Genomic DNA, 14,974 nt, shown 5'->3' with positions numbered 1-14,974 from the left:
TTTCCAAAGTCACCCTCGTCACCTGCTGCTTGTCTCTGCTTTATCACTATCAGCAGCTCTGATACTGAACACATCTGATACTGAACACATTCCCCTTTTGTTTGTTCGTTTTTCCCTTTCAACACGGGTACAAGTAGAAGGTCATTGTACAGCGTACGACCAAACGCTTACTTCCGCCTTCATGAGCGCGATGTTTTCGTTTTATCGCTACACCAGCCTGTTTCTTACATTTCTTGCAATGCAATCTTTACAGAGAAGAATACAATCCTCCCATCCTCTTTTTCTTTCCCGCTGTAAGTAAGGAGCAAACCAGTGCGTGTCGGGCTGTTACAGTAAAACCATCAACGCCGGAGTGGGTGTGGTGAAGCGGAGCTCCTGTTACACGCTCAAGTCGATTATTTTCCTGTAACGGCACATGTTGTAGAAATTGTTTGATTCCTCGTACACCACGGCATTCCCGCAATGATTACAACTTTTTACGTTTATTTATGAATCATTCATCGTTCTGGAATGTTCGTGAGACAAAAATCCTGTTCTGTCCTGCCTTTCTTTTTCTCTCTCTTCATGGTAACAAGACAACAAACAAACAAACAAACAAACACAGCGTGTCATGTTAACAAACTCCTTTGTCCTGAAGTTTACTTTTTTTTTTTTTTTACCTCTGACACTGGAGACTCCTTCCAAAAAATGCGAAACCCATTTCTCCTTCTCCCAGCTCTTGCTTTCTGTAAGGAGAAATGTGTTTAGCATTTTTGCTTGGAAGCAGTCTCCAGTTTCAGAGGAAAAACGTGAACATTATTATTAACAATGATAACACACGCTTTTAACCAGTGGAACATCCAACATACAAGTCCTTGTGAACGTTACTATAGAAACGATAACGTACGAGCACTTTAATATAAACTTGTGATCATGTGGAATTACTGTGACTACCCTGAAGTTGATTATTTTCCTATATCCGCAGGTCCTGAAGTGTTTTGTTCCTCTTACACAACAATTAAGCAACGATTGCGCATTTCTATTTGTAAAAGAACGACGCATCATACTTTACAATTACATTTAACGTCGTGGATGCTGTGATGCTTCTGTTATAGAAAATGAATGAACGGCTTCTGACCAATCAGAATCCGGAATTTTATTTCTTTCCTTTTGAGTGTAATCATATGCTGTTGTAATATATAATATACGCTGTTGTTTCAGAAAATTCAACCCCGTCAGCTGCGAGTGAGTTTAACATAATCACGGTAACAGTTGAGCTAAGCTTTCTGCGAATGAATAAGTGTTTTATTCTATTTATTTTAGAGATCACTTTGATCCAGGTGAAAGTTTTTAATGCATGCCCCATGTAACCCAGTCTGAGTGTTAAAACACAACCGTGTGTGTGTGTGTGTGTGTGTGTGTGTTTGCTCTGTGTGAGATAAGAGCCCTTTCCCATGTAATTGGTCACAGCGATTGTTTGCTCACGGCATCCAGTGTGCGTAAGATTCAGTAAAGACGTAGTTTAAGTCCCTCGTTAGCCAATCGCTGTCATCTCTAAACGCTAGCACAACGCACCTGAATTCACTGAATCCGATTGGAAAGAAGGTGTTATCAATCAAAGGAGTAGCGCGGGTGCAAATCACAGGTTTATATGAATATTAATGCGCCGGTTCTAATACGTTATCGTTTCTATGGTAACAGCTCGTTCAGAGGGACTCGTACAGCAGACGCTCCACGTGTAAACGTTAATACGGTGAAGTTTTCTAACACAAGGAGACGTTTGTTTAACATATGGAAGGAGTCTCCAGTGTCGGTGTACCTTTGTAACAGTCAGAGGTAAAGCTGTAACTAAGATATGAATTGTTTTTTATTGTTTAACCTTTTGATCTTTTGTTCACAGGTTCATCTAAAAAGATATCTTTGTTATATAGGTGTGCAACAACAAATGCTGTGGTGCGCTTTTAGTCTATACTTTGTGCTACCTCGCTTTGCTGAGGTAACAGCTCTGAGTCTTCCCCGATAACGCCTGATGAGGTCTCCAGATCCTTCACATTTCGAGGTCCACGCTGGTGGACTCTGCAGTTCTCCAGCTGTGATCCTTGGAGATGTTTTATCCACTCGAACCGTCCTCTTCACAGTACGTTGAGACGATACAGACACACGTCCAATTCCAGGTCGATTCATAACATTTCCAGTTGACTGGAACTTCTTAATTATTGCCCTGATGGTGAAATGGGCGTTTTCAATGCTTGTGCTATTTTCTTATAGACACGCCCCATTGTGTGAAGCTCAACAACCTTTTGCCGCACATCACAGCTACATTCCTCGCTCTTACCCATCGTTATGAATGACTTTGTGAATTTGGTGCATGTGTCACTTCATATTTATACCCCTGTGAAACAGGAAGTCAAGAACGTTTGCGTGTCAGTTTTCATATTTCTAATAACGGACGTGAAGATGCGATGTATTGGGTGTTATACAAAGCTAAATTTTAAAATCGCATGCATAGTTATTACTAAGTACTTAACAGTTAATATTTATGACCATTTCTAAGCAAAGGGAAAGTCAGAACTTTGAGACATACTTTACAACTGATTTATTATTCTCATTATTACTTACAGGCTGTGTGTCATGTTTATGGTGTCATAACCATAAACCAGATGGTGTACAATAAACCAGTTGGACCACATCTGAGTTGACCTGCAACTCAGGTGTGACTGGAAATTAAATTTTATTAAGTAATTACAAGTAACACATGAGAAATGGGAGTGACCTTCCCAGCTTCAATTTCTGGGTTTCAGTGCTAAGTTATATGTACTTTATTTTTGTGGATATTATTCAGTGTATGACTGTTGCATCGTTCGTTTTGATCGTTGCCTTTTAAATCGATGCATCGATCCAAATCGTCGGATTGTCACGCTTCTAGAGTTCACCCCGTCACTGTGAGAAATCCTTCCTGACTTACTCACCATCAGAAGTCCCGTAATCAGTTGACCTGATCGAGTCGACCTGCGTGCAATTGAAAAAGTGTCATGTGATCTCAGAGCTCAGAGTTTATTACCTGGACAAAGAGCATCATGAAGAAAAAGAAGCGATGGAGATCCCTTATTTGAAAATGGAAGGAATTTGGAACGACCTCAGCGAGCGGGTAAAGAGGCGATTAGTCTGATTCGGATTTGTCGTTTGTATTGACTTTTCCCCTCATTTCAATATTATGGACCATTTTGTGTAGATGCACAGCATAAAATCCATTCTACCAAACGTGGAAGAGTTCAGATTGCGTGTGTGCGTGTGTGTGTGTGTAAATACTTGTGCAATTCTGTATTCTGCATTGTACAATTTAGGAAAGCGATAAGTTCATTAGTTTATGTAACCGCTTTGCCCTTGTGCCATCATTTCAACAATTTCAACATTTCAACAGATCACACTGCTTTAACCTGTGAGGGATTCGGGAGCCGGAAGCAAAACACAGACACGAGGAGTGAAGGTTCGACGGGTTTTATTGAAGGGTACTGAGGGTCGGGGTGTACGGGGAAGGACTACGGCTCGATGCGAACTGTCGGGGCCGGGACTCGAACCCTCCAGACAGGGTGAGACGTGGACCTGGAGCACAGGGTACAACTGGGTTAGAGAAGGAAAGGCAGTAGAGGCCGTATCCTGATACTGCACTGGTATCTGCAACGATCTGGTGATGAGTGGCTGAAGAGCCGGGGTTTATATATACTCTGCTGTCTGATTGAGAATAGGGGACGCGTTTGATTGGCTACATGATGCAGAAATACTAGTTCATGCATTCGTCACCTCTAGATTAGATTACTGTAATGCCTTACTGTCTGGATGTTCCAGTAGGAATATAAATCAGCTCCAGTTAGTCCAGAATGCAGCTGCTAGAGTCCTAACTAGAACCAGAAGATAAGACCATATCACACCGATATTATCAACACTGCATTGGCTCCCAGTGAAATCTCGCATTAACTATAAAATGCTTTTATTAACCTATAAAGCACTAAATGGTCTTGCGCCACAATATCTAAGCGACCTTTTGGTTTTCTATGATCCGCCACGCCTACTTAGATCAAAAGATGCAGGCTATCTGACGGTACCTCGAATAGTGAAGGCTACAGCAGGGGGAAGAGCTTTCTCTTCTAGAGCCCCACAGTTATGGAACAGTCTTCCTATTAGTGTTCGGGACTCAGACACAGTCTCAGTGTTTAAGTCTAGGCTTAAAACGTATTTGTTTAGTCAAGCCTACCCTGACTAGATTCTGTTCTACTACTTCGCAGTCATAATTATCTTTTTTCTCCCTCTCTCCTTTCACCGAGCCCCACACGAATTTATGGAGATACTAGAGATCCAGATCCTTTCTGCCTCTGGATGGAGCTCAAATCTTCTTTAATTCCAGACTGCTGGGACTACGGCTGCTCCTAACGCCATACAGACTTCATATAAATCCAGAATGAACTTTTTCACACTGTCTGTTGTTACCCAGATGAGGACGGGTTCCTTCTGAGTCGGGTTCCTCTCAAGGTTTCTTCCTCTTAAAACATCTTAGGGAGTTTTTCCTCGCCACCGTCGCCACTCAGTGGCTCGCTCAGTTGGGATAAATTCATACCTTTAATATCTGTATACCATGTTATTTCTGTAAAGCTGCTTTGAGACAATGTCTATTGTAAAAAGCGCTATACAAATAAAATTGAATTGAATTGAATAATCAGGAAGTGGCATGAAGTGGAGTGCCATGCCCAGAAACACACACACACACACACACACACACACACACACACACACACACACACACACACAACAGAACGAGATGGAGAGACAAACACCGGAAAAACGAGGAAGGGGTAAAGCAGGAAAAGAAACAGGAAACACAGGAACCTAACCCAAGGCGTGACACAAACTTATGCACGTTCAACAACAAAAGATAACCAAGACACACGTCAAATTGATCACATGCGCTTTTGTTCCTTCTAGCGGGCCTTTCCCAACCCTTTACCTCTGCGTGTCTAGAATTACTTCATGAACATTACCCAACTGTTTAAATATATTCGCAAATGTCTAACGATTTACGCGACGCAGTTCGTAACGAACGGGAGTGAAAGTTAGGGTTTGGGGGCGGGGTTACGAGTCACACCCTCATTTTCACAACTTTTAAAAGAAAAATTCAGTTTACTTCATTCTAGGAACATGAATGTGAAATATAAAATAAAGACTGAAATAAAGAATACACACCAAGTTGGTAATTTATTTAGTAACTCAGACTGGAAGCGTATAACAAAGAAGTGTTGCTGTATAATTATTCATTATTTAATAATAATTGAATAATGTTATTTTATATATATATATATATATATATATATATATATATATATATATATATATATATATAATGTTAAATGTTGACTTATACATTCAAATACAGGAATAGGAACAGAATTTAGGTTCGCACGCTTGCAGTATAAAGGTGCACTGAACTCTTTATGTGTACACATACATCTCTGCTGCAGATCATATCTAGATGCTCAGTATTATTTAAAATAAAGCCAATCATATAAAATAAATCGATACGCAATGTAAAAGAATAATAATCTTTTAATGAATGACGATGCCTTGGTAAAGCTCTCTCGTGGATCAGTTAAAGTGGTGTATGCTCGCAGCAGCTGTCGAAGCCGAGACGGCGACGATGATGATCACGATGATTATGGAGACGATCCCGAGCCCCAGGGCGATGTTGTTCAGGAGCCGTGACGTGCGGGAGTGTCTCAACGCCATATCCCTGTTGCCGGTCAGGTTGGCGTCTCGAGTCTGTAAGAGCGATGAGAGAGCTGTCACGTGTCTGCTTCTGAATCTTATGTACATTCAAGAGATTTTCACTTCCTCGTATATCATTTAAAGCTAAGACAAGCCTGTATAACTGTGTGTGTGTTGAAAACCATCAGTCTCTATGAACAGTTAGGAAAATGGGTATAATCCCTTTAAGGCTACGTCCACATTAATCCGGATAAATCTGAAAACGCATCGATTTCTCTACGATTTTGGCCTTCCGTGCACACGCCCAGAGCTTCCTGAAAACTCTCTCCCAAGCTTTCGCGAGCTATTCAAAAGCAGAGGTATTCGTAGTCATGTGACCCAGTCATGTGCCCATTCAACTCAAAACCAGCAAGGTGGTGGATGATGTCGTGCTGCGGTCGTTGTGCCTGCTGTCCAGTTTGATTAAAGATTAGTTAAACATTAATGTCACTTTGTCGCATTTTTAAATAAACGCCTGACGGAAATGACGCGGGACGAAGCTTCTTACGTTTTTTTACTCGTGCGCAGATTTAACGCGCTTCCACATGTTTCAGCGTAGGACGAGCGAGTTTCGGAAAACGTTCGAAAAAACTACAGCGCAGACGCGCGGGGTTTTAAAAGGGACATGGCGGATGTTTCAACATATCACGAGTTAGTGGGGGTTTAACTGCGACGTAGCACTGTCGAATTCTGCATTCTGATCGGACGGATGGTTTGATATGGTGGAGTTTTTTTTTAACACGAGGAGATGTTTAATTGTCTTTTGACAGAAATCATTTCGTTCATGAGTGAGAACAGGAACGAACTCGTTTCACCGAGATCTCGCGACATTAAATGTGAGACGTGACGGAGTAAACTTCTTTAATAAATAAACACCGTAATCGTTGTTAAACTGCTGTGGTACAAGAGCGTGTGTATATGATATGATGAGATCTGCACGGCGGATAACATCGGGCTTGACTGAAGGAAAACATCTGACGTGAAGGCATTTCCGTATAAATCTGCGTGAAACTTTATTACATCGTCATTATTATGATTTCTGAAAATATATTTCAATCGCCACGATGGTGCGGTATAATTATTTAACCGCCAGCTCATTAATTTCGTGTAGCCAATCATCTTCTGCGTCAGTGTGAGAGAAATCAGCGAACTCTCACTGAAACGTTACGTGCAGTGTGTGCTGGTACAAATGGATGATTCATGAAGAACACAGAAGTTGTGGTTGCAAAAAGGTGAGCATCTGTATCTTGGGCGTATTTAGTTGTGGTCAAGCTGCTTCCTGTCTACAGACTAAGGGATCTTTATCCTGAGCAACATATATATGCAGAACAGCTCCATGTTGACACCGGTGGCAGTTGGTGGATTTTACAATAGAGGAAATGCAGGTGTGTTTTATTTAAGTGCACAGACTATATCAGAACAGTTCCAAAGCCAAGATATTATTATCAAATAATTGTCACTCAACACGTCAGTGAATAATACCACAGCCCCAACTGGACAGAGCATTGCGTGTTGCCATGACGACGCACAGACTCGAATGAGGACCAGGATGTGTACAGTAGTAATGAACTTTCGGTAGAAATGGAAATGTATGTAGTGAACACATCCAGGTGGCGTGATGCAAACAGTGGAACGACCCTGTAGTGTTATACTAAAGATCAGCACTCTTGAAACGCCTCTCGTCCAATCAGATCGCTGAACCGGAACGAACCGTTGTATGACGGCGTATCGAAAGTCAAAAGCAGCTAAATAGCTAGCTAAATCTGACTGACAGCTAGCTAGCTAAACATATAAATAGACAAGAAAATTACAATGAGGAAATAACACGTTATACTAGTTGTGTAAAGCTGTTCATGGATTCGGTTAGGAATGGACTACTGCAGCTACTCTACAAGCTCTTTTTGCGAATCTGACTGGTACCGATATGTTTAGGTTTGAGCTGTCGGTCATGTTCATTAATGATTGGCGGTCTGGGCGGGAACCCAAAACGACGTCCAATCAGCGGACGTCCCATTGAAAGACAGAGTACTCCAATCTCCCATAGAAGCCCATAGTAGCCGTGTGACTGTGGCGTTCTATCAGCACAGAATCGTTGGGCTTCAGAGGATTGGGTTTTCATGTCCTCCGAAAACAGTTTGTGTCAAATGAACAAATTTGATTCGCTGAAATATTGAATTGCACCAAGAGTGAAACCAAAAAAAAAAAAAAAAAGTCCTTTATGCTAAATGTAAACAATCTCACATATTTCCATGAAGCGTGCTGAAACGTCTGGATGGCTGAACCATCTGAAAACGATTTTATATTATATTATATTATATTATATTACATCACCTCATGAGCATAGATGTTACATAAATTAGCCTACGTTCAAGAGATGTTTCTACTTCATCGTGTTTTTTAATCCATCCCTGCGCTTCTCCCACTGTAGGGCATTTTCATGTCCGTGTTACAAGGGCAAGAAATTTCAGGAAACATTCCCAATAACTGTTTATAGTACACCAAGATGGAAAAATATACACGGAAAGTCAAACTGCTAACAGATACGTACACGCCCATGATTAGCTATAAGTGTTCTTGTCGGCCAGAGACAAAAAAAAAACCACATAACTGCCCTGATGTTTCCGGCCTGTTTTACGCCACTTTGTGTTCTACAGCTGGAGGATTGATGCTCCGTCACTAAGCCATAAAAAAACAAGACATTTCCAGCATCCAGTCATGCATCCAACACTGACGTGGTCAGGGATTATTCTTCTCTATATGCCAGAAAACCGGGTGTCAGGTTCCCTTTCTTTCCACAAAACAGAAGGAAATACAACACTATTGTGTTAACGGTATGATCTACTTTTCGTCTATTATGCTACCTTTTTATATGCTATTCCCAAGTCTAGATTGAACTCTGTGCTTAAAATGATCCCTAAGGCCAAGTTGTACTGAATAGAGAGAAAAAAAACCCTCAATGGTGTCACATTTGCAATAAAAGCTCTGCGTACAGACTCGAGCTGATGGAAACCACAGCCCTAAACAAACAGGGTCCGTTTCATCATGATAACGTGAACCGGAAGAGGATATGACTCAGCGTCTTAACTGCTATAATTTAATTCCTAAACTCAGAGAACATCCAGGCTGGGGGCTGGATAAGGGCGTGCTGTTGGATGCAAGTGCAGTTAAAGCTTTATTTAAAAGAGAGGAAGACAAAATCCGAAACGTAACGCAAAGTCGAAATCCAGAAAACCGGGTCAGCAAACGGCAATAAACAGGGACGATCCATAATGCGAAAAAACGAGAGAACAGAACAAGGTGGGTAACGGGAATGACACAAAACACAGGAAGTGAAGGCTCGGATGTGATCCGGGGCCAAGGATTCAAATTTCTGACACTGGAGCATGAAATGAAAACGAATCATGAAACTTGTTCTGAAGAGCCTTTACAGTATCATCCTGGAGTAACAGTAATGTAATAATCCATTTAAGTGACAGTGTACTTTATCATGTTACCGCTTTCCGTATGTTTGACCTTTTATGGAGTTTTGTGGGCGTCACTAAATGCAAATGAGCTGTGTCGGGCACATACTTCGCACTTTACAGGTCTTACAGCGATTGCACAATGTCACGCATACAATTTCAGGGACTAACATGTTGAACAACAGCACTATACTTTATAAAGTACAAAGGCCATGGTGGTGAATCCAGGAAAATCAGAACATTCCTAACAGTCCATCATGAATTATCATGGAGGATGGTAGTGGCCTCGGTCCTCAAATCTCACAAACACCAGGCAGTCTGTTTAACACCATTCTGTGTAAACTCTAGAGACTGTTGCGTGTGAAAATCACAGGCTATCGGAAAACCAGACTGCCCGGCACCAACAACCACACCACGGTCAAAGTCACAGCGATGTGAACGTCATCTGAAGCACTTGACCTGTATCTGCATGATTTATACCTAGGGCTGACCCTCACCTCCTGTCTATAAACACAGACACTATAAACACGGCAACAGTCTATATTTGTAGTTGTTTTAGAAGAGGACATCTATTGTACCTCGGTTTCTCAGAGTCTCGTGAAATACGGAAAGGTTAAAAGGTTAAATTTGGAAGTGTCTGGTTGGAAGAGCTACAGATAACATGAGTGACCGGGGGGAGGAAGGAAGGCGCTCGAGAAGGAAGAATTGCAGAAGACTTGAAGGCTTGTATTTCAAATGCAAATGAATCTTTTCTCAGATGTCGGTTTGATCAGATAGAGGTCAGGACTAGAAATGAGGAAGATGTTTGAAAAGAAGAACACGCCCATAATATTTCAAGTCAGAAAATTCCTGATGTCCTGATGAGTGCCGAAGGTGAACATCAACCCTGACATCATGTGATGAAATATACAGCTGAAATTCTCGCCACTGAACATGCAGTAGCTGTTAAAATGACGTGCGATGGGGGCAGAGTTTTATTGTTTTAGTGTTTTATTGCTTTATTGTTGAAACTTTTGATCTTTTGTTAAAAAAACAACCCTAACCCTAATTCATATTAATACTCTACTCTCACACAACACAGGTTTATCCAAATATATATATATATATATATATATATATATATATATATATATATATATATATATATATATATATACTTGTTAAATATAGGTGTGCAACAGTTATTGGCACCCTTTGAGTCAATACATTGTGCTACCTCCCTTTGCCGAGATGACAGCTCTGAGTCTTCTCTATAACGCTGATGAGGTTGGAGAATACATGGCGAGGGATCTGAGAGCGTTCCTCCATACAGAATCTCTCCAGATCCTTCACATTTCGAGGTCCACGCTGGTGGACTCTCCTCTTCAGTTCACCCCACAGGTGTTCTATGGGGTTCGGGTCAGGGGACTGGGATGGTCAGGGCAGGACCTTGATTTTGTGGTCAGTAAACCATTTCTGTGTTGATTTTGATGATGTTTTGGATCATCGTCCTGCTGGAAGATCCGACCACGGCCCATTTTAAGCTTTCTGTCAGAGGCAGTCGGGCTTTCATTTAATATCTGTTGATATTTGATAGAGTCCATGATGCCATGTATCCTAACAAAATGTCCAGGTCCTCTGGCAGGAAAACAGCCCAAAACATTAAAGATCCACCTCCATATTTAACCGTGGGCATGAGGTACTTTTCCATATGGCTACCAGTCTTCTTAATTATTGCCCTGATGGTGGAAATGGGCATTTTCAATGCTTGTGCTATTTTCTTATAGCCACGCCCCGTTTTGTGAAGCTCAACAACCTTTTGCCGCACATCACAGCTATATTCCTCGCTCTTACCCATCGTTGTGAATGACTAAGGGAATTTGGCCTGTGTATTACCTCATATTCACACCCCTGTGAAACAGGAAGTCATGGTCGAACAATTTCCTGTTCCTACTCACTCAAGTGTACTAAATAAATGTAAAATATCAATGGGAATATACTTCAAATATATACTTCTCATATGAATTCAAAGGGATGCCGAAAATTGTTGCACGCCTATATTTAACAAAGTTTTTTTTTTTGGATAAACCTGTGTTGTTTGCGATTGTTTGATATCCGTGAGAACACATTTTTGTGAATTCTTTGAACAAACAATGAAAAGGTTAAACAATAAAGACAATTTTCCACAGTAGTCCTTGGTAAATATTTTACTTCAGGGTGGTGACCGTAACTCCGCCCCATCGCACATCAGTTTAACAGCTACTCCATGTTCAGTAGCGAGAATTTCAGCTGCATATTTCATCACATGATGTCGGAGGAAGTGATTTAAATTATAGCAATAAGATATTTAGTGAGACGTTCTCTAGTCATTACGTAAACATGCTAAAGTATTGCATTAAATAATAATAATAATAATAATAATAATAATAACAATGTCTAAATACTCAAAGAAATGAACAGCACAACCCCATCAGTCTGTCTGAACAAGAATTATAGCTCATAATCTTTTTTTTTTTTTTTTTTTAACTTAATCCTTTCATTTCCTAACCGGTTCTGTTAATCTAACGTTGCAATCAGCTGTCTAACACAAAGGAGAAAAACAAACATACTTTTGTCTGCCTCCATGAAGAACATCACAGTATAATGTGACTGAGATGACATGAAATTGGAAGAATGTCTAGAAATACTCTAGGCTAGTTATTATATATTAGTTTTATCATATCACAATTACAAATAGTAAATAAATCTGTACACGTGCCTATGCTTGAAATATTTTAAAACAGCATACAACATTTGCTTAAATGTCTAGAAATAGAAGCAGTTCACAATACTATTATGAAGCGGTATTAATGTCAATACTATAAATGTCTTAATTCTGAGACGAGTAATGTTTATGAATGATAAGCAGGCAGACAGGGAGATAAAGTAGATGAATTAGTGTTAAGGTTTAAAGGAAGTCTATGAGCGTCGTTAGTACTTACGTTGATGGAGTAGATGAGAGCTGCGATGCCCAGGGGTAAGCAGCAGCACACCATGGTGAAGATGGAGTAAGCCAGGTAATCAGGGACGGGGTTAACCTGAATCGCCGGGGTCACGAACATGGTGGGCTGGACGGTGACGCCGCCCTGGCCCGGGTACGGCTGAGCTCCATAAGGTGTAGCACCGTACCCCTGGACTGGAGGGTAAACCCCCTGAGGGGCGACCCCTTGCCCCATATTGGCCTGGTACGTTGGAGGATTATCAGACTTCTCCGATTTCTCATTTGAGTAGATGGGATCCATTATTAATTCTGCTTGCTCTGAGGATTCTCACACCCGTGGTCGAGTGGCTGACTGTTCTCTCACCACACTACTGTAATGCCGCTCTTGATCCTGTGTGCTGCTTGTTATTATGCGACCACACCCACCTGTGGGCGTCTGCACACTGTCACTGTGTCAGACTTCTCAGAAGAGGACATTAGGGGTGACAGTTGCAGCAAATTCATGGAAAATATTATTAGGAGAAGGAAATATATTCATTCACGCTCTCTGGTTGTTAGAGAAGAATTTGATTGGCAGTATAATAAAAAACTATATATGTATGTATGTATATATTGTGAGGGAAATGATTCATTTTTACTTTGTAATAATTTTGTTTCTGTTCATGTTCATAAGAGGATAACGCCTAAGAAGGCCAAGTCATGTCACTGAGATCAGTACAGAATGTTTATCTGCTTACAGAGACACAAACATGTTCTTCTATCCTGCTTCATTCTGTCCTGAATTACCATCTTTCTGTAACAAACCTTTTTACCTTCAGAGTCCGCGAGTGCTGTCTAATTTCCAGGACAATTTGGCGTCTCCCGTCTGGGCCGAGCGAGTCTTTCAGCTTCTCTGGACAACAAGCAAACGCTTGTGAAAAAGTTTCACCCTGAAATCCGTGTTGACGCGAAGGCGGCTTGCCCTTTGTTGTGCAGAGCGAAAGACAGACGCAGCCTTACCACTGACTGATAGGAATCATCAAGAATTTTGAATTAGAATTTTATGAAGTCATAGTGTATGGCTGTCTGTGTGGAAGGGAGTCAATGCCAGTTCGAGCAATGAATAAGTAAAGAGAGTACTTATTAAGAAGCGCGAGAGGCGCAGTATTTTTGCGGCGGGTTATCATCAAGTGGCATGCCCCATTCACTCATTCCATCACATCAGCGGTATGATACATTTGGCAAATTTAACGCACAAGTAAATTTTTACTGATAATAATAATTATATGAAAAAAAAAAAGAAGGGAAGAGAAAACTGCTAGTCCTTCCAAATCGCTGTTTGTGGACTCGCCCTCACAGGTCTACTCTTTTACATTCTCAAGGTTTGCTCTATTGAACCTGTAAGTTATATGATTAATTAAATGTCTAGATATTTGGCACACATTAGAACCTTTTCGGTCCGTGCTCTGACAGAGTATCTGCAATCCAGAAGTTTCACAAGCCTCTGACGAAGAAACGGGTTAATAAACAGGTTAATAAACCTGTTAAATAAACCTTTTTACCTTCAGAGGACGAGTCTACGAGTGTTGTCTAATTTCCACGACAGATATACATATATATATATATATATATATATATATATATATATATATATATATATACACACACACACACACACACACACACACACACACACTAAACTCTACTTTTCCTTGTGACTGGTATGGTAATGTATATTTTGTGCATGAGGTGTACTTTTAAATGAATAAAATGCTAAGTAAAAGTACAAGGGCTGTCCATTAGGTCCAGTTCTGCACCATTCAATTATTTTTTATAAGGTAAGCATTTTTATTTCTATAAATGCATGTATCTGACTGCTACAGAACGTTTACAGCTTCAGCATTTTACACTGCAGGGTCCTATAGTAAGTAATGTGCACTTGAGTATTAAATATTAAAAACTCATCCTATTGTGTTTGTTTTCTTGTTGTTGTTTGTTCTCTGCGCTCACGTGCCAGGCGGTGTTGAGCAATCTGGAATATCAGGTACAGCTCGTGATGTAATTTCCCCAACCGTACAGTTAAGGGGAAGCTGTAATGATTCATAAATTGACAGAACAATAAATAAGTTTTAAAAGAAAAAAAGAAAAAAAGGAAGTCTTATATCATGCAATTAAAAACAGCGCGGAAGTATTTTACCGCACAACAAGTGCGCGTGAGCATCCACACACGACTCACGCGACTCAACCCCCGGCCGTTTCTATGAAAACGGATCATACCACTCCACCGCTGGGGGGAGGATGAAGTAGGATGCGTTAAACACGGCGTATAAACCATTTTAAATTCGAAAATATGTCTTCAAAGTACATTTATTTGACATATTTGACAGATTATTGTATGTATACTGTTGTTTTTAGGAACTATATCCATGGGATTGTCCAAAATTGCTCGGTTGAGGCAATGGTCGGAAACTCGTCACTTACTCTATTGAAAGCCCCTGAAGTAAAAGTTCAGAGTAGTGTCGTGACGTACAGTTTATAACAACACACTAAATTTCCAAATTAACAGCTATAATTAGTCATAAAAAATGTGATATTACTAAATGACTGAATACTATTAGCGCAATGTTGTGTGTGTGTGTGTGTGTGTGTGTGTGTGTGTGTGTGGGCGGGGCGGGGGAAGGTTTGTAGCTGCTATAGCGGTAGTGAGAACAGGAAGTAACTTGTTTCACGGACATTCTCCATCATTACACCTGACTATAAACAGATAAATCGCATGATGTGAAGAAGTATGATTTTAAACCAC

General features: G+C 40.6%; 1 protein-coding gene across 1 annotated transcript; it reads right to left on the bottom strand.

The window, feature by feature from the left end:
- Window positions 1–5,200: 5,200 nt before the first annotated feature.
- LOC108256728 (synapse differentiation-inducing gene protein 1) lies at window positions 5,201–12,583 on the bottom strand. The gene is made up of 2 exons (XM_017453892.3): window positions 12,194–12,583; window positions 5,201–5,787 (listed from the first exon to the last, which is right to left on the bottom strand). Exons 1-2 carry the CDS (start codon window positions 12,491–12,493, stop codon window positions 5,614–5,616), a joined length of 474 nt encoding a protein of 157 aa, XP_017309381.1. The 5' UTR covers window positions 12,494–12,583; the 3' UTR covers window positions 5,201–5,613.
- Window positions 12,584–14,974: the final 2,391 nt, after the last annotated feature.

This window comes from Ictalurus punctatus, chromosome 23 (genome assembly GCF_001660625.3).
Source record: "Ictalurus punctatus breed USDA103 chromosome 23, Coco_2.0, whole genome shotgun sequence".
Lineage (NCBI taxonomy): Eukaryota > Metazoa > Chordata > Actinopteri > Siluriformes > Ictaluridae > Ictalurus > Ictalurus punctatus.
Note: the sequence above shows the minus strand (reverse complement) of the source record. Positions and strands in the feature narration are given on the sequence as shown.